The sequence below is a fragment of the Psammomys obesus genome, unplaced genomic scaffold (assembly GCF_907164565.1).
Source record: "Psammomys obesus unplaced genomic scaffold, mPsaObe1.curated_primary_1811, whole genome shotgun sequence".
Lineage (NCBI taxonomy): Eukaryota > Metazoa > Chordata > Mammalia > Rodentia > Muridae > Psammomys > Psammomys obesus.
In genome coordinates, this window is record NW_026594216.1 from 1,505,516 (window position 1) to 1,524,961 (window position 19,446).

Genomic DNA, 19,446 nt, shown 5'->3' on the forward strand with positions numbered 1-19,446 from the left:
GAGCAGCTGTTGAAGTCAACTTTTTTTCTTTAGGAACGTATTACAAAGTATTTCAAACAAACACGAAATTGAGTAGTGAGCAACCCCCAGGCTCCAGTTTCCAATAATGGCATCACCAGTCAACATGGCCCATAGCCAACCCATCCTCTTCCCACTTCAGTGGGCAACTGCAAAAGAAATGGAATGCATCACTTCATCCCAGGCATCACCACCTCACTATGCGTTGTTAAAGGATGGCTTTTTATGTATATACATTGGGGGAAGGGTGCTGTGCATACGTGTGGAGGCCAGAGGTTGGCAGGAATCTTCCTCTATCACTCCACACCTTAAAACAAAAAACAACAACTAGCGTGTGTGTGTGTGTGTGTGTGTGTGTGTGTGTGTGTGTGTGTGGTGTTTGTCTGTCTGTGTGCATGCACGCGTGTGCCATGGTATACATGTGGAGGTCAGGGGACAACTAAGAATTTGTTCTCTCCTTCAGCCTGGTGGGTCCTGTACCAGATGGGCCATCTTGCTAGCCCTCCACCTCCTTATTCGAGACCAGATCTCTCACTGCACATGGAGCTCACAATTTTGGCTAGATTGGTTAGCCAGTGAGTCCTTGGGATCCTTCTGTGTCTTGCAGAGCTGTAATTACAGGCACATGATGTCATGACTTTTTACATGGGTTCTAAGGAATATGAACTCAGGTCCTCATGCTTGCACAGGGAATACTCCTAAGGATGACTTTTTAAAGCATAACTGCAACAGTATCATCTCCTATTTTAAATTTTAAAAATCAATATCGATTCTCTGATACCATCAAATATCCAGTCACCATTTTAATTGCTCCAACCTTCTTGCCTTTCGTGAAATATATATATATATATATATATATATATATATATATATATATATATATATATATATCTTCAAGACTCCTTTTCAGCTAAGGTTTCATTACAAACTTGCTGCTCCAAAGCAAACACACTTACATGGCTTATGGGTTGAAATGAGCCAAATGACAGATGTCTCTACAGGGTAATATTAGGTGCTTTGGGGTTCCTAGTTGATGAGAGTTTTGCGGGCTCATTTCTGGAAACAAAGAGGACATTAAGCAAGCAAGGTGGCAGTGGTATGTCTCGGTATTTCTCTTCGCCACAGTGGTCCAGGTAAATAACCAAACCTGGATCTTGACAGCCACGACTCTCTGCAATCAATTCCTTTGTGCTTAACCTGGCCAGGGTAGATTCTATTACATGCAATAAAGACCCATGGATGTAGTACAAGTTGAGAACAAGAATTCTTAGTTCTGCCCTGGACTTTAGAATTTGCAGAACGTTGACACACCTCATCTTGATAGGTTCCATTTACTACCAGAGTCGTGTTGTCTTTATCAAAGAGATGAGTCCACATGAGCGGGTGACCGAAATCTCAGGACAGAATCAGAAGCCTTCAGGTCCTGGATTCCAAGCGAACTCAGAGAATTCTAAAGACTAGACTTGTTCTCTAATCCCGCTTGGCCTTCCTTGCCCCACGGCCTTTCCTACCCATGCATAAATAGAAGGCAAGAGGCCAAGATGGCTCCAGGAACTCAAGCAGTACAGAGAGAAGCCAAGTCTGGAGAGACTCCCCACTCAGCTTAAGACGAGCCCACCGCCTCAAAGTGCCCCCTGCCCAGTGAGGGGAGACACAGGCTTGCTGAGACCAAGTCCTGGAGCCTAGTGAGCCAGACTGCAGCTGGCCTGCTAGAGCCCAGGCCCCACAACCCCATCACCTAAGCTCTACAGGGTCCCTGTTCTTGTACGAATGTGTGAAAGGGGATGCACTTAGAGTTGGTATAATAATAATAGTTATTATTATTATTATTATAAAATAAAAAGTACACAGTGGAAGTCTTCTCTGAGCCTTTCCCAATGTATTACAGCACAATTTGAAGCAGCACCAGTGGCCCGAGGTGGCCTGGATGAGAGGAAAGGCCCCCAGGGAAATTCTCAGGGCCAGCAACCTGACCTCTTGGAGAGGCAGAGGCTTTGATCCTAGGGTTTGAGACTCTCATAAATAATAGCCCAGGCCCAGGTACCCTGGGGACCCATCCAAAGGCGGCTGGCTGAGGAGGTAGACCTGCCCAGCCCCACAGTGCCATAGCAGACCAGCCTCTGCCGTAGTGGGCTGTGACAGGTTTACTGCCAGACAGGTCTACAGTAGTTACCTCAGATTTATCACCCTTCTTCAAGGGCAGTGGGAGCCGCCAAAGGCAGCCTGGGAGCCCTTAAATCACCCTGATGGGAAATGCTGTCAGAAGGAATGGAGGAGCAGGTAGGAGCCATCCCAGGGACTGGGGTTTCCTGCTGAGTCCTCAGGTTACAAGTCTTTTCAGACTGGGATTTACAACCCTAAGGCCTATTGGAGCCCAGCAGCCCCCTAGGGAGGAACCAGGAACTGAGGCTAGAGAATGAGGGTACCTGAGGCCAGCAGGGAAGCTGGGGAGAAACCGCTGGCTGCTGTGATGGAGAGCAGTTTCCCTGCAGGCGGACTGATGTTGCCTGGGACTCTCACCGACCTGCCCGCTTGCTGATCTTGCAACAAGGCTGTTTGTGAGACCTTGTATATGCAGGTGTCCGTGACCTTTGTGAGTGTCACTTGTGGGGAGGGGGTGTGTATTAACAAACAGATGCAGGTATGAAAACAAGCCATTTCTCACTGTGCCCTGGTACCAGGCTGGGCCTACGGACCTGTGAATTGGGATTGCATATCCAACATGGTGGCAGTAGAGGGTCAGGGACGTATTAAAAGATAGTAGAAGTTGGTAGTGTTTTTTGTTTTTTTTTGTTTTTTTTTTTTGTTTTGTTTTTTGTTTAGTTTTGTTGTTGCTGTTGTTTTGAGACAAGGTCCTGATAGAAACCATGACTGGTCAAATACTCAAACTGTGCAGCTCAGTCTAGCTTCATACTCACAGCAATCCTCCTGTCTCAACCTCCCAAGTGCTGGGATTACGGGCCCTACTATGCTTGACTGTCGGTGTTCAACAGAAAGACAACAACTGCAGATTCAAATGGATGGGAGGCAAGAGAATGTAGGCAGAGGTGAGTGGAAAGAGATATAAAAAACAGAAAGAGCGGAAGGACACACCCAGATGTCCATACAGTGGAGTCAAATCGGCCCCAAATGGGGTCAGAGGAAACAGGAGGATATGCATGAGGCAGAGAAGAGGTCCAAGAAGGAAAGCAGAAAGGACAGAAGGAGGAAGGTGACCCAAGAAAGGAAGGGAGCCAACTGGGGAGGTGACCAACAGGGAGGACCATCTGCTCCAGAGGGCACCAGGACCTGGGTTTGGCAACTGTTTCCACCTTAGCCACCTCAGTAAGTGACAGCTGGCTTGGCAGCAGGATCCAGGGCAGCCTGCCCTCTGGCCACTCCCTTGCCATGGACTGGCAGACACCCAAACCCCAGCCCAGAGCACAGGAATAATTAGCCAAGCCAGGCCAGGCATCCAGAAGCAAACTTGTCACTTCTGAGAATGTGCCCAGAGCGGGGGTTCCATGCGCAGACATGTGTGAGCTGATGGAGTGAGTAGGCCCCTGGCAAGGTCCAGCTGGAACTGTAGTAGAAGTGTAACAGCCTTCACATGTCTAGGGCTCCCCAAGAACAATTTGGCCTTGACTGTACCCTGTACCACTTGCAGAGAGAAAAACTGGCCTGGCTACCTCTAGTAGCCCTAGCAATTCCTTCATGAGGCTCGGGAAAGCCTTTCTTTTGTGTCCTTGACTGTGTAGCATAGGATCTTCTGACAGGACTGGCTGGGTTAGTCCGGACTGGGTCAATGCAGTTCCAGCAGCCTGAACCCAGAAAAGCCACATCTGGCCCTCTGACAATGAAAATGACTTGCAGATCATTTCTTCAAACACTGTGTACCCCACTCTATGGTCTGAGGCACTGTAGGAGATGGGGAATCGATGCAAGTGTGTACCTTGCACCTTGGATGTGTCTGTATCTCTAAGTGTCATGGATGTTGTGAAGCATCCAGGAAGGTCAGATGTGGGGTAAGCTCAGCCAAGTGACTGTGGACCCCAGGAAAAGACCCCGGTGACTATAATCCTTCATTTCCCATTACTAGATTGAATGTATCCTCCTCCACGAAGCTTCCTTTAAGACATAGCTCAGAATGAGCACTTTTCTGTGCTCTCCCAGGATGAACAGAATACTGTAATTGGTTTATTGTTGGTGACTTTTTAATATGCAGAAATGCATAGTGACATAATCAGACCTCCTGCAAGGAGGCGTAGGGTCCCTATGATTCTTCTCCACCTGCATTCATGGCTTTAAATAATGGCCTCCATCTTTGAATGTAATTAATGCCTCAGACTCGAATCTGGCTAAGGGGAGATGTCCCAACACATCAGGTTGACTAGAGCCTGGTCTATGTCCCTCTAGAAATTCTCCTTGCAGGCGTAAAAAAGGAAGCAGCCATGTTGAAAAATCTACGTGATAAGGACACAAGGCAGTTTTGAGGAACTATGGATGGCCTCCACCAATATCCATAAAACCAAAGCCCCTGGCTTCTGTGGCAGCAAGAATTCTGCCTACATCCTATATGATTTTAGAAGCAGATGCTCCCTCCATCGGGCTCCCAGTTGAAAACATAGCCCAGTGACAACCCTTCATGAAACCCTGGGTGGCATGTGAGTCATGCCACTCAACAATGAGATCACATATAACACCCACATACCCATGTACTTAATATATGCACCTTTAATTTTTTAAAGATTTTTATTATGCACACAGTGTTTTGTCTGTATGTATCCCTGCACGCCAGAAAAAGACACCACATATCATGATAGATGACTGTGAGTAACTATATGGGAATTGAACTCAGAACCTTTGGAAGAGCAGCCAGTGTTCATAACTTTGAGCCATCTCTCTGGCCCACTTTTATTTATTTATTTTTTATGTGTGTGTGTGTGTGTGTGTGTGTGTGTGTGTGTGTGCGCGCGCGCACGCGCACATGTGTGCACTATGGTGCATATGTAGAGGTCAGAGGAAAACTTGTGGGGATTGACATCGTCTTTCCACTCTTCGGATTCTGGGAATTAAATTCACATTGTCAAGCTTGGTAGGAAGTGCCTTTTTACACACCGAGCCATTTCACCAAACCATAACTTTATAAAACCTTCCCTTGGTTGAATTTCCCTTCTCACCCTAATATGCCTCCTAGGCATATGTCCTTAAACATATTTCATGTGATTTTAAGCACCATTTTGTTATTGTCATTTCTAATTTCCATGATACCTGGGTAACAACTGACCCTGAACATCTCTGCATGTCTATCCGTGACCTCTTCTCGATGCCTCATAGTAACCCATGAGAATAACAGTTCCTGGCAGCCTGGGGGATTGGCAACTCATATCTGTGACTTTGTGTCAACATAAGCCTTGGCCCAAGAAGGCATTGTAGAATTCAAGCCCAGCTTCTTCTCCTCTTTTGTGAGTGAAGGAATCTCTGGCCCAGAAATACGAAGTGACTTGCCCAGAGCTCAAAGCAAATGGTAAAGCAGGTATGGGTCCAGGGCTTGTGCCACCCAGGACTTTCTATATTAGCAGATAGCTACCAGGTTGTACCTCTCTGGGGTTTGGCTGAACACTGTTTCACACTGAGATTCTGTTATTTACAAGCAAGTTACATTCAAGGGAAGGGAGTTACATAAAGGGCTAGATGCCAGTAGACAGAAATTATGGGTTCCTCCGCACAGCCTCTTTGCTGCAGTAAGGGTTGATTATGTCATTATAGATGTTTGTTGCTACTCTGTGCTTTTGCTGAATTTTTCTGATGTGAAGACCTGAACCGAGCCTTTCCGGGTGTCCATGTGCAGTTTTTCTCCCATTAGCAGGTCTGCCCCCAAAGTATGGAGACTTCAACAGCTTTAGAACTTTCCCACGTGATAGTTTTCATTTAGCAAAAGCAAAGTTGTGTTCAAGCTAAGTCCCAGATGTGGAAAAAGAGAAGCTGGTCTTCTACCCCTAGCCTTACCCCCTGATGGGACCTCTCCCGGCGCAGATGAGAGATGCCCCCAGCCTGCCCATTCCATCTGGTGCACCTCAGTACAGCGTTGCCATGCCTTCCTCCAAGCATCTCAACTGGATCGGGGTGCTGTTCTGGGGAAGCTCAGCCATGTCCTCCACCTCCTCCCATCCATGCCCCTCTTCCCCAGTTTAAAACAGCTGGAAGCTTTAACCGCCAACTGAAGTCTCACTTAATCTTGAGCAAATAGGCTGGGGGAGGGGAGCTAATGAGAGGAGGAAGCAGAAAGCTCTGGGGCCTACTTCTAAAATCAGGCATCTAGGCATCCTTTGCGCTTGGGTTTCTTCCACATCTGCAAGACTTTTCACCCTTACAGACCTCTGTCTGCCTGGTCATTCAGAACTAGAAGGAAGATTCCAGGCATTGTTATAGGCCCATAAACTCAGCCGGCATTCATTCGGGAGGCTGAGACAGGCAGACTGAGAATTCAAGGAAAGTCTGGTATACATAGTGAGACCCTGTCTCAGAAATAAACAAACTGGAGCCAGGAGGAAAGCAACCTGGCTTACCTGCCCATCTCGCTTATAGGTCAAAACAGGATATCGGGGAGTTCCCCTAAGCCAGAGTTTCTCAGCCTGTGGTCCCTGACCCCTTTGGGTGTTGAATGACACTTTCACAGGAGTCACCTATCAGAAATCCTGCATATCAAATATTTAAAACTGATAGCAGTAGCAAAATTACAGTTATGAAGTAGCAATGAAATAATTTTATGGCTGGGGGTCACCACAACATGAGGAACTGTAGGAACGGTTGAGAAACACTTGACTTACCCACTCACCTCACCATGTAGCGAGAGACAGCAGGGGGCGCACTTCTCTTGCCCGGGAGCCAGGACTCTTCAAGCTGCCTGCACGCCGCAGCTCTGAGGGAGGCCGATAGGGAATGGACAACGTTCTCTCCAGTGCAAGAGTATTAAGAGGTGAACCTTTTAGCAAGCGACTGAGCCATAGCGGTTCTGCCCTTGTGTGTGGAATCTGTCTTTATATTAGAGATGGAAGGGGCACGGGAGAGATAGCTCAGTCAATAAAGTGTCATACACCCAAGCCTGAGGACCTGAATTTGACCCCCAGCACCTACGTAAAAAGCTGTGGATGGCGGCTTGGAATCCCAAGCATTATGGAGATGGGGACAGGGTGGATCTCTGGGGCTTGCTGGACACCCAGCCTAGCCTACTCGGCTTTTGTTCAGGCCAGTGACAAACTGTCCCATCAAACAATGTGGACCTCTGGTCTTGACAAGCTTGCAAACACATGTGAATGCATACCCTCCCACAGGCACACACACACACACACACACACACACACACACACTTGCATATGTGCCTGCACACATACACAATACAGGTCCATACTCTCATATCTATGCACATACAAAGACATGGGAGGAAGCATTTTTGCCCTTCCCCTGAGGACACATAGAAGGTGCCTCCAAGTGAGGAGCAGACAGTGGCTGTGCTGGCACCTTGACCTGAAACTTCTTGTTTTCCAGCACTGGGACAACAATTTTCTGTGGGACATTACTTTTTTTTTTTAATACCTGACAAACACAATGCAGGAAGGAAGGGAGTTTTGACATCTGCTTTATAAGGGATAGGGTCCAGGTAAGTGACCCACAGTGGCAGGAGCATGGGACAGCTGATCACGTTAGGCAGGACGTAAGGCCAAACTCTAAAAACGAAAGGTCTGACTTCAGGGGCCTACTTCCTCCAGCAAGGCTCTACTTTCTAAAAGTCCCACAACCTTCCAAAGTAACGTCACCAACTGGGGATTAAGTGTTCAAACACATGAGCCTATGGGGCAGGGGGGCATTGATTTTTCAAAAGACAATTACCCAAGCCTAAGGTATCCTGATATAGCTGATACGAAACTGTGACAGAGGCCCCCAAAATGTTTGTTGATGAAATAAATGAACGGTGCCAATAGCACACAGGGCCACGATGCCACTCCTATTGCAATCAGAAATAGTTTTGCCAGGAAACAGAGGGATTTGGGACCGTAGGTGGGTCATCCAGGAGGGAGCTAGGATGGGGAGTCCAGTTTCTCTGTGGACAGTAACACAAACCTGGCTGTCACAAGCTGTGCCCCACTTGAGAAAGGCCTTTACCTCTAGTAGTGTGCGTGGCCTTTCATCGTAGAGGAAAAAAAGATGTGGGGAGTTAAAGAGCCATTGGCACGAAGCTGAAGTTCAGAAAGAGCTTATTCCCTATTCCTATCACCACCCCCACCTCCACACACAAGCGGTGGCGCAGAGTAGGGAACCAAAAGTCTCTCCAGTACAGCGGAAGGTCCTGGTGGCAGGTGGCCCAAAAGCTGCTCTGTCAACATGCAGCAGGATTCACGTAGAAGATTCAGTATCTGCTGAGGACCTGGTCCACGTTAATGATGATGTTAATGATGCATTACAGATTTTATCTCCTCTTAGGGAATAAAGCCCATAACTCTATAACAAGAGGCACTGCATTGACTGATACCATCCCTAGGGAAGTTAACAATTTATTTTAACCAATCTTTACATGTATGTTGGTACATTCTTTCAGGTGCTCAGTTTTGAGGAGGGAAGGGGCAGGTGGGTCCATGGGAAGGATGGAATCAGTAGGAGGAGGAAGACACATGGAGTAGAAGGATGGACCAACTTTTGTCCTTCTAAGTTTGGGACTGGACACATCCTCCCCTGAACTGCTCACCATGGAATCTGCTCACCTTTACCTTGCCTCTGCCACTAGCACTAGCCAGAGAAAACAAAGGCTTTGCCTGTCCTTCATGCCAGCTTCTCTCAGCAAGGAGAATAAAATGGCCCACTTGCTTTTATCGCTCAAAGGTTTCCTGGGAAATGGGCTATTAGTTCCCCTAATGTAAAGATAATAGGCTTGTCCCCGTTGGCAAGTGGCACAACCCCAGCACAAATGAATTCACAGAAGCATCACAAGACCTCCCAGCAGATGGCAAATGGCCCAGGAATGAGAGTGGGACCAGAATAGGAACTTTGGAGAAGTGTGGAGCGCAATCCACCCCCACCTGTGGGCAGTGAGTCTGGGAAGAGTCATTCAGACCCATAGAGTCCTTACTCTTCTCCCTTATCAGACAGCATAGAGCTGGGTGCCATCAGCAAAGTGAAGTTGTCTCTAGCTAAGAGATGACAGAACAATGCTACCTAATGCAGGCTGTTAGATCAGAGGGTCCCCAGGCCCTTCCCGCCATTTCTGTGGAGCCCACTTCTAGAAAACACAGCTTCCAACTACGCCATCTTTACCTCCTGCCTGCATTATGTCTTTGGGGTGAGTGAACATTATGCTACAGGTGGAAACCCTCAGCATCCTCCAGGGGAAGGGTACCAGCCAAGATATTGGTTGTGCTAGTCTGAAAGTCGAGGGCCCTATAGGCCAAGGACAGAGTGCTTCCTAGAGAAATAGGACTTTTGCTCCCTCTTTTCCAAGCACCTATCTTCCCCTGCCCCCTCCACAGTCACCATCTCTGACCCCCATGGCTAAAACTTCTGCAGGAACAGTACTTTGGGGACTTCAGCTGCAAAAGGAGGACCATGGTTCTCAATGGGCAACCCTAAACCTGCTCCATCCATACACAGTATGGGGCTTCTCAGCTCTGGTCTAAGGGTTGCGCTCTTCACTCCGATAGGCACGTTCTGCAAGGCAGAAGTACCAGGGCACACAGCCACAGGCTGAGCTCTACTGGAATAACATGTCTCTGATTTTCCTGTGTATCTCTCTCATCTAGGCTAGGTGTTGTACAAGGGCAGGGGACCTTGTCTGTATTGTTTTTGTTTTTGTTGTTATTTTCCTCCATGGGAGTAATGGGCAGTAAGACCTCAGTGCTACCTTGATTAGTCAGAGTGTGGCAGTGGACATAGCTTTATTCAGGCTGGCCCCAGAAGTGTGCTACTTGTGGACTTTTTTTTCTCTGCCTAGGTCTCTGTTCCTTGCCATTCTAGGACTTGATCTGACTTTCTGCAAGCCTCAAGACTGGCCTATGCAATAACTTTGCCTGACTCCCATCCCTGTTGTCACATCTCTGAAGCTATGGGAAGCACAAGCAGAAGGACAGCATGGTAAGCCTCACCAAGAGTTCAAGAGCAGCAGATGATAGCCCTTCCTCTTCTCTATACTATTGGGAGTCTGGGTTCCACCAGGAGAAGGGACAATGTACTCACACTGTTCTGATGGAGAAGAGGCTCTGCCTAGAGCCATGGAGAACTTCTCTGAGCCATGCTTGGGCAAAGATGTTCCCCCCAAAGCTGGTGTGAACTTTGACTGTCCCTATAGGGCACCTTGGCCCATCCAGAACCCTTGTAGCAGAGAGTGATGATGTTAGAATCATTCTGCACTTCAGATAGGGACCTGCAGTCAAGGATACAGATACCTTCCAGCTAAAGGTTCAACTAGGGAAATGAGTACATCTCCATCAGAAGAAAATAATGAGAAAAATGGTCCAAGAACATGAAAGGATCAGTCCAGGGGAAGTTTAGTGACCAAAAGAGTAGGATGGGCCAGTTTGCTAACCAGCCTCCTCTTCAGCCTTCTCCTCCTCCTTCTTTTCTCCTATTCCTCCTCCTTCATTGCTTTGCTGAAGCTCTGAGGTAACAGCAGGAGCTTCCTTTTCTGCTGCCAGCTCTTCAAGCTGCTGCTGTGCCAGGAATTGGCCCACCAACTGCTCCAGGGCCTCCAAGCTCAGCCTCTGCAGGCGCTCCTCATGCTCTTGCTTCAACAACCTCAGCACTGCCTTGGCATCCTTGGGACCAAAATGTTTGCCTAGTACCTGGCTCAGGTGGAGCCACAGGGGCTGGGTTTCATAGGTTTCATTGTCAAGTGCTGTGTCCTCTCGAGGCCGCACGATGACATTGATGGAGGCGTTGGGCCCAATGCTGTAATCTGAGAGATATTTGTCATCAGCCAGGAGCTGGCCTCGGAACAGCAGGTGCTGCTGCTCCTCTGGCACCTGCAGGTGCTGAGAGACCAGCTTCTTCAGTGTGGCCACGCTTTCTTTTCCAGATACCTTTAGGCTGCATCTTCGGCCCAAGAGCAGTTTGACTGTGAGGAGCATTGGGCCAGAGAGGAATCAGGAGGGATCCATGCTCTGAAAGTGGCCCTATAGGTGACCCTGTCATGAAAGGGCCACTGCTCCTAGCAGGGCAAGGGCCCAGTGCACGTGAGCAGCCACTAGCTAATGCACAGTGATGTCATAATGCTACAGGAGGGTTCATTTCCAAAGCAGAACTCTAGGAACATCAGAGGAGCATCTTTCCTACATAAGAAAAGAGAAGGATGGGGAGAAATGACCAGGAAAGAAAATGTAGGCCTGGGAGAAAGGAGAACCCGAACAGAGAAAGAAAACTGGAAAAGGCACTATGACGGCAGCCTGTCTGACAATTCTTTCAGCACATGCCTCAGGTACTTTCTTGGTATCCACGGAAGAGACCATGGAGCCTCCGGGAACAACAGCACAGAAAGATAGAGCAGAGCCACTAAATGGTGTCTGTGTTGTCCATAACAAGGTACTTTGATGATGCCTACCTGCGGGAGGGGAATGTACAGGCTCATGTAATCCTACAGAAAGAGGCACATAGCCGTGTTTTCAGGCTGGTCCACCTTGCCTCCTAAAACACCTACTCAGTACCTATCAACTTGCCAGGCATTGAGCAGTCGCTCAGGCTCAGAGGCACATAAGGAACAGATGCTTGCTGGACATTTGAGTGTCCCATTTGGCAAATTTGACTGCAACATATTGTTGATCTTGGACCAAACCCTTTGCAGGTGTTGTCACATGTAAGCCTAGAAGGATGGTACTGACTTGGCCGAGAGGTGAGAGGCCTAGAAAAGAGCTAACATCCCTAATGGATACACTGGCCGCATCAGAGACTCCCTCAGGTCTTCCCAGCACCCAAGCCCTTCCTTTTCCTCACCCTTCCCTCCTCCCTCCATGCCTTCCTCCATGTCCTTCCACACCGCCCTGACTCTACAGAGGGTGACAATGTTGACAATAACCGCAGCCTTCCTAAGCCTGCCCTCCCACAGCACCCAACCCCAGCCCTGTCCCAGGGTTGCTCAGCCTTCATTCACCCTGTCACCTTAGCATCTAACAGCAGCTCAAAGAAATACCCACTGGTGCCAGGACCAGAGCCTACGCTTGTTCTTCTGCTCCTTTATTCTCGCTCTTGACAGATGACCCAGATTCTGGTCCTAACCAGCATGACACTCAAAGTCAGGCACCCCAGCCACTAAGCCTCTTGTCGTTCTCCCTCTCCCCAAAAATTTCTCCAGAGTACACCTCTGCCCTGGTCCCCACTGCCACCGGTGACTCAGGCTCTCACCTCTCCACAGTCCCTGCTCTGAACTCATTTTCATCTCCTCAGTCCACCTACCATCTTGGACCCACTCATTATTCCACAGCCAAAAGAATGGTCCTAAAATCACTATCAGTCTTCTAAGTTTAATTCCTTTGCTTTTGGAATGAAAACAAGCTTTCCTGGCCTGAGCCCCAAGGCCATCATAACCTGCACCTCATCACCTCCCCACTTTTTACCTTTTACCCCAGCTGCCTTAACCTGCCTTTGTCCCTGCTTGCTTTCCCTGTTTGAACCCACCAACTCATCCTGCAAATCCTTCCAGCCTTAAAATCACCTCCTCCATGAAGCGTTCTCTGCTTTCCCCAGGCTTGGACAAAGGTAATCCTACATCTCTTTGTGCAACCATTGCTACGCTCGTCAGTATACCCAGCATATACATGCCCACCTCTCCCTCTGAAGCAGGGACTGAGTCTCATCCATTGTGATAGGCCATTCCTTCAGCACACTGAGCTTTATTTACAGATGGCCCTAAACACACATTTGTTAGTAGAAGAAATCCAGTTTAGACACACGGGGTCATGCAGGACCCAAGTACCTAGGCTGTGGAAAGACAAACCTGCCTGCAGCCACTTACCCACCCTGCCTCTTCCCCTAGAAAGAGAAAAATCCAAAATTACATAGAAAAATAAATCAGAAAGTGATATCAGGCTTTGCCAAAGTCTCTTCTATAATACTTATTTAAACAACCAGTTTCCCAGGTGGACGTGAAATAAGTCTGAATTTGCAAGTGTACACACAGTACAGGAGGGGCTGTGGGCTCCATGGTGGAGATACAGGCATTTGTACAGATGAAGGGAGGGGTGTGTAAAGTTTCTGAAGGGCCATTCAATAGTCCTCAGTCCCTTAAGAGGAGGATCCCATGGTGGACAAACCAATGGATAAACAGAATTGGAGTCACCCTGTGGTAGATGTCTCAGTAGAACTAACTAACCCACAAGGGTTTTCTGGAGGGCAAGATCTGAGTGATCTTTAGAGGGGACAGTGGAAGGTGCAATGGGGAAGAGAATAATTTGTAGTCTGTCCTAGGCTCAGGGCTTCTGGGGGAAGCAAGGGAGCTGGGAGAATGGAGGAGGAACATGATGTCAGCCACCTGCTCCTAACCTCTCTTTTGAAAGCCTGTTTATTCAGGCTTGAGCTGCCCGAGACTTGGGTCTCTGGAGATAGCCGCTTGGGTTGGGCACCCCAAAATGAAACACGTGAAAGCCATAACACAAGGTCAGGTCTCCATTGCCGGTGACTACGCGTAAGCAGGTGCACATAGGACAGTCTTTGGGGCCATGAGGACAGTAACAACTGAATTAGTGATATTCATAACTGCTGAGAGAAATGGTCACAACTCAGCCCCTGGAGTCTCCCGTGCCCTCTCCCAAAGGGGACAAAAAAGGCACCCATCTGGGCACTAGGATTTCATTTGGAGCCAGGAAGTAGTCCACGTTTCCCCCTCGTGTAATTGTATTAATTGTGCAATTAACATGAAAAAGTATGATTGTGTAACCAAAACACGAAATCAGACAATGATTGTCATAATTAGAGGGGACAGTCATCTGGAATGATTGGGTTTATAACTTGTGAAAGGAACGGATGTGTGCAGAGAATGTGGACAGGCATGGGTTCAGATCTCTCTGAAGACTGATGCCAGAGCTATTAGCATCACTAGGAACCAGTGCAATGTCTGAGGGGAAGATGGGCAGGATGAGAGAAGACTTGGACAGGCCTCAGCATCGAGGCCTCTGTGATCATCCAGTGCTCCTGGGTGGCCTAACTGAATCTTGGCAATTGTAAATTTAGACCTGTTGTACATCAGCTGGCCTGGGGCCTGCCTTTAGCTGGGTCGGTCCTCAGATCTCATTCTGCACCTCTAGGCAATAGGTGTGCCTTATCCTGACACTTCCCAGCATCCTTCTGAAGTTGAGATGCAAACTCACAGCATCTGACCCACAGAGATACTAAAGGTAGAATTCAATTTAAGGGTAGAAATAGGAGTTTCTATTGTCACTCCTGTAACGGTGAGGAAAGAGCCCACGGTACCTGGAGATATGATCGCAGTGCCCCCTCCCCCACATCCTCCTATCTGTACAGGTGGGTGGGAAGGGAGTCTTCTGTATTGTGGCCTAGCTCAGAGGGGAAGATGAGGCGATCGGGAAAGTTAGTGACAACTGAGAGGGCTCCGGGGTGCAGGGAATTCGATGCTGCCACCTCTCTGATGTTGAATAAAGGGCCGATGAGATTAGTTATGATCTCTGTTCACCTGACACCCCCCTCCCAACAAAGTGTTATTGCGTTTAAATGATGTCAGCCTGGCCTTGTAGAGAGTGCCAGGGATGAGAGTCCAAGCAAGAAGACATAGAAACAGCCAGAGGCAGAGGGAAGAGGACAGGCATAAGAAAGCCAGCAGAGGAAATCCTTGGCAAGGGGGGGGGGGAGGTAGCGGGCCAGGGAGCAGCCCCAGGGCCAGGGAGGTATAGGGGCAGGAAGAGGCAGATGGTGTGAAGTATAACAAACACTGAGGCAGGCTGCTACTCTGAGAAGACATCATCCTTTTCTCCTCTCTTAGAGTGGAGAAAGTTCATGGGAAAGGTTGCAGGAGGAAGCGGGATCCATCCCGGAAGCCGTTTTTTCCAGGGTGGGGCTGAGAGCCTACCGTCTTTGGTTCCTGGTCCTCCCTGCTGCCTCCACCTCTCGGGGAACCTCACCACTCAGGAGCATGTCTCAAGCACCATGATGTGTTTGTCCCCTTGGAGGGCCAGGAGAGCCCAGAACTACTAACAACAAGTCCTCGGCCCTGTGGCAAAGCCCACCCTCAGGCTTACCCTGTCCTGTCTTTTGTAGCTGTCACAGGAGAGGTCCCTTGAGGCTGCTCTGCACTCCACCAGCCTACCAGGCAACTCTTTTGGGCACTCTGTGAGATCTTCTGTGATTGCAGGAGCCCAGAGGCTTACAGATGGGAGAGATCAGGGAAGAACAAAGCTGCTGTCGGCAATGAGCAGCCTGGTGCCTGTCCAGACCTCCATTCTCCAGTCTAACAACCATAGTCCTGCCCCATGATGCTGTTCCAGAGCCCTGGAGAAGTCAGAGGCCTGTCTGCAGTATGCAGGAGCACCCTGGTAGTCTGGTCCCAGAGCCAAACACAACTCCCAACTTGTGACATCTGGCTGCAGCCACTAGATGTCACTGGTGACCTCCATGACCAGCTCTGGTGGCCATGGCCCTTCAAGCTGTTGTGAAGCTTGGAGACAGAGGACTGGGCATGAGGTACAGAGCCTTATCCTGACATGATCCCCTGCCTCTCACAGATTGCAAATTATTCCTCTGTCCAGCCCTTGTCAATCATGCTTGGGGTAGGAACGTAAGGAACTCTGAACACAGTTCTGGGTCAGGAAGAGGTCAGCCAGGGAACACATTAGTCTGACACTTCAGTGCCTAAACTCCTACCAGGGAAAACAAGGAGCTATTGACACCAAAGGATGTGGGGTGGGCAAATCAAAAGGCTTTTTTTGTGGGGAGGGGCCTTGGGAAGAGCTGAAGGAGTCATAGATGATGCCCATTGAACTAGGGTGTTGTCTTCCCATTAAGATCCAGCTCCAGGATCATAGATTCAGCGACTGTGGGCTTGAGTTCATCTCTAGATTTTGCAATTTGTTTAGACAAAAGCAATTCAAAAAAGATCTGGCAGCGGTAAGTGGCTAGGGAGTGGGAGGGCTAAACCGAGGCTGAGTTCCCATGCTCACTGGCTACCTGGAAGGATGGCAACTGTCCATCAGATGGCAGGCCCAACTGGGAAGGGAACATCTGCAACAATGGCCCTGGGGTTAGCAAGCTGAGTGAAAGAGGCAGATAAGAAAACCCTGCCGCCCTTTCCTGCCAGTTTATACCCAGGTGAAAAGGTGAAGTATCTCTCCGGGCCAGATGTTTGTGGGGAAATGGAAATGAGCCCCTGGCCTCTGGATCTTCACTGAGCTTGTGTGCTGAGCATGGGGTTTCCAATCCTGAGACCCTCCTGCTCCTTGCCTGGTTGAGATTAAAGTCGTAGCATTCTTGGCCTGACAGGAGCTCTCGTGGCCCATGAATGGTAGAAATCCCAGGGGTTATCTGCTCCAGGTCACAGAATCTCCTGAGCTGTCCCAACCCACGGTGTATGCTTTCCGTTTGGCTCTCCATTCAGGATGTACATCTAGGTAGACATATTTAATAGGGGGCTAAGAATGCTGAGTTCTGCCAACTCTCAGCAATAAAGAGAGCTAGCCTCAGGTACCCCATGAAGATGCTGAATCAGCTGGGAGTGGGGGGATGGACAAGATGACCTCAAGCACACGTAACACTGAAAAGCAGACAGAATATAGGCAGGGGTGCTGGGATAAAAGCTCCCTGCCCTTTTCTACAGAAGGCTCCCCAACACAATGGGTTAAGAGTCATGTATGCTCACCATGTGCCCTGATTACATGAAGAGGTGACTGGGGTAGTCCTACTGAAGCCAAGACTGGGACCCTGAATTACAGTGTCATACGTTGTTAGAGGAAAAAGTAGGAGAGCTGAAAAAGTAAGAGATTAGGGCCCCATATGGTGCCTTGCTAATTGTCAGCCTATTGGGGAAGGGTTTCCATAACCAAGGACCTTGGAGAGAATGCCATCCAGAGAGAAGCTGGCCCTGAGCCCAAAGAAATGAGGCAGGATGGACGTAGGGAGCTGCTTGCAGAGACTGGTCCCTAAGGCCCCAGCCAAGTTTCTGGGCCCCAGATGAAAAGTGAATCACTGGTTCCCCCTGGAGGGGAGTAGTCAGTCACCCTGTAAAAGTTTATTTTTATACATGTCTGATCTATTTCACATCCGCTCAGATATTTTGACACATATACAGGAAATGTAACTCTCCCCCATATGTCAGTGTTTGGTTGGCCAGAACTGAGGAAACTCAATAGGGTCGCAGAGGGGCAGAAAAGAGAACAGCAGCAGCAGGGAAGAATGCCAGAAGCTTGAGGCCTTCAACGACCACCTCAGGCCAGGAGACTGGGGCAGGAACCAGGGATCACAGGGAGGTCAATATGGGAATCCTTCTGCCTAAGTACAGAGCCAAGGACCCCAGGTCCAGATTGTGGTTATGGTTGCTGCTTCCCTGGAAGACATCCTGGAGACAGGATGACATGAGTCCAGAAGCAGACAGAACCAAGCAGAGGGGTGAGGCGCGTGATAGTCCAGCTAGAGCCTCTGACACCAGCTACTTGAGATGAGTATTGTCTCTCACTCAAGGAGGCAGAAGATGGAAATAGATAGGGCAACCACCAGCTTGAAGCCTGGCCCCAGAGCACCAACAAATGGCAGCTGCTTCCCTCATTCCTGTACACAAGCATCTATGATTTGGGTCATGAATTGATGCTTCAACGAGCCCTTAAGTGTGTGAGCAAAGAGTGCTGTAGAAGAGCAAGAACCAGCAGCTTCCTCCTTCCACACCAGTCAGGGAGGGATTTTTTTTCCCCAGTTCCCACATGCTCAGCCCACCTCTACCAGAGAGAAGAAAAAGATCCCTCATGGCTTGCTCCTCCAGAATAGCTCTTCCAGGAACAGAATAGCTTTTGATCCCGTGGGGCTTTTGTTTTAGGTTTAAATCCACAAACATCACGTTCCTGTTGGGTGCTATAGGAAGGCAAGCTGATAGTCTTCTGCTCAGGAGCTGTGATGGAGCTGATGTTCTCAGTGCCTTAGTGCTGGCACCGGGCATGGGCAAGAGCCTTGGAACAGCGTTTCCTGTAAAGCATTGTCTTCATTCAGTTTTGCATAGTTCTGTGCACTTCCGACTCTATGCTGTGAGCTCGGCCCTTGCCTTGGGCCTCCTTCCCTATGGCTGTGGATGCCACTGACCTGGATTCATCTTATTGCCTTGGTCAGCAACACTGCTCCTCCTCAGGGGCATAGGGGATGGGAGTTCCAGGCTGGTTCAGGCTCTCAGGGCATCATCTTTGCCTGAAGTGGAGTGTGGCAGCCAAGAAGTTCCTAGGCCCTCCCTTCCTCCCCTTCCCTCTGGAAGTCAGTGTGTCCGTGGATGAAGGCTGCACTTGGCCTCACCGCCCCCTACCTCCCACCCCCCCTCCACCTCCCGTAAATCCTGGCGACACAACAGGAAGGCCCTTTAACTAGCACATAAAAGTGCTTTGGGCTTTCAAAGGCCCCTGCTCTGTGTTTACAGGGGGCCCAAGCTTTTTACGGGCTATTTCCAGTCCTCCTTCCCCTGACCTACTGATGCATCTCAGGGGAATAGTCACAGACCAAGCCACGTGACCATAGGGCACAGAAGAAGGAAGAGACCTCTCCCGCCTGGAAGGCAATGATGAGCAAACACAGACAAGCTGAGCACCCCCTCCCATCCCCATCCTATGCCCTGGGCAGTCTGCTAGGGTCAGGCTACCCTTCAGGTAGGAGCAGAGTAGGAATCACCAAACAGTTGTTTAGACACTGGGTAATTTGCAGTTGCAGAAGCTGAAGAAGGGCCTTGGAAGGGTCCCAGAAAACATCCCTGTAGAGGCAGCAAAGTCGCTGACCTGAGACATACTCCAAGCCATGTCACAGGTGACAAGGCAGTCATGCTGTCACTATTGGGACTTAAATAATGGATTGTGGACATCATTTTAACCCTCAAAAACTAAGTTCTCAGACCCTCTGAGCCCAGGGACTACAGAGACCTCTTGCAGGATCTTGGCACTAAATACAGAAGAGTGAGAGGTTCTGATCCTGGGGACATGGAAAGAAGAAGTCAGGAGACATAGGGAGAAGTCCTAATCTAGTGGTTCTCAATGTGGGTTGTGGCCCCTTTTGGGGGTCAAATGACCCTTTCACCTGGGTCACCTAAGACCACTGGAAAACACAGATACTTAACAATTCATAACAGTAGCAAAATCACAGCTACGAAGTAGTAATGGAAATAATTTTATGGTTGTTGGGGTCACCACAACATGAGGAACTGTGTTAAAGGGTTGCAGCATTAAAGAGGTTAAGAACCACTGAGCTAGAATATGCTTTGGCTATGTCACATAGATGGCATACTAA

The 19,446-nt window shown here is 49.0% G+C and overlaps 1 protein-coding gene across 1 annotated transcript; it reads right to left on the minus strand.

The window, feature by feature from the left end:
• Positions 1-10,565: 10,565 nt before the first annotated feature.
• Ubl4b (ubiquitin like 4B) lies at positions 10,566-11,111 on the minus strand. Its single transcript, XM_055618134.1, has one exon. It carries the CDS (start codon positions 11,109-11,111, stop codon positions 10,566-10,568), a length of 546 nt encoding a protein of 181 aa, XP_055474109.1.
• Positions 11,112-19,446: the final 8,335 nt, after the last annotated feature.

Bases quoted from the DNA above. Each gene is read 5' to 3' on its own strand.
- Ubl4b (XM_055618134.1), bottom strand. From the start codon at position 11,111: ATGCTCCTCACAGTCAAACTGCTCTTGGGCCGAAGATGCAGCCTAAAG.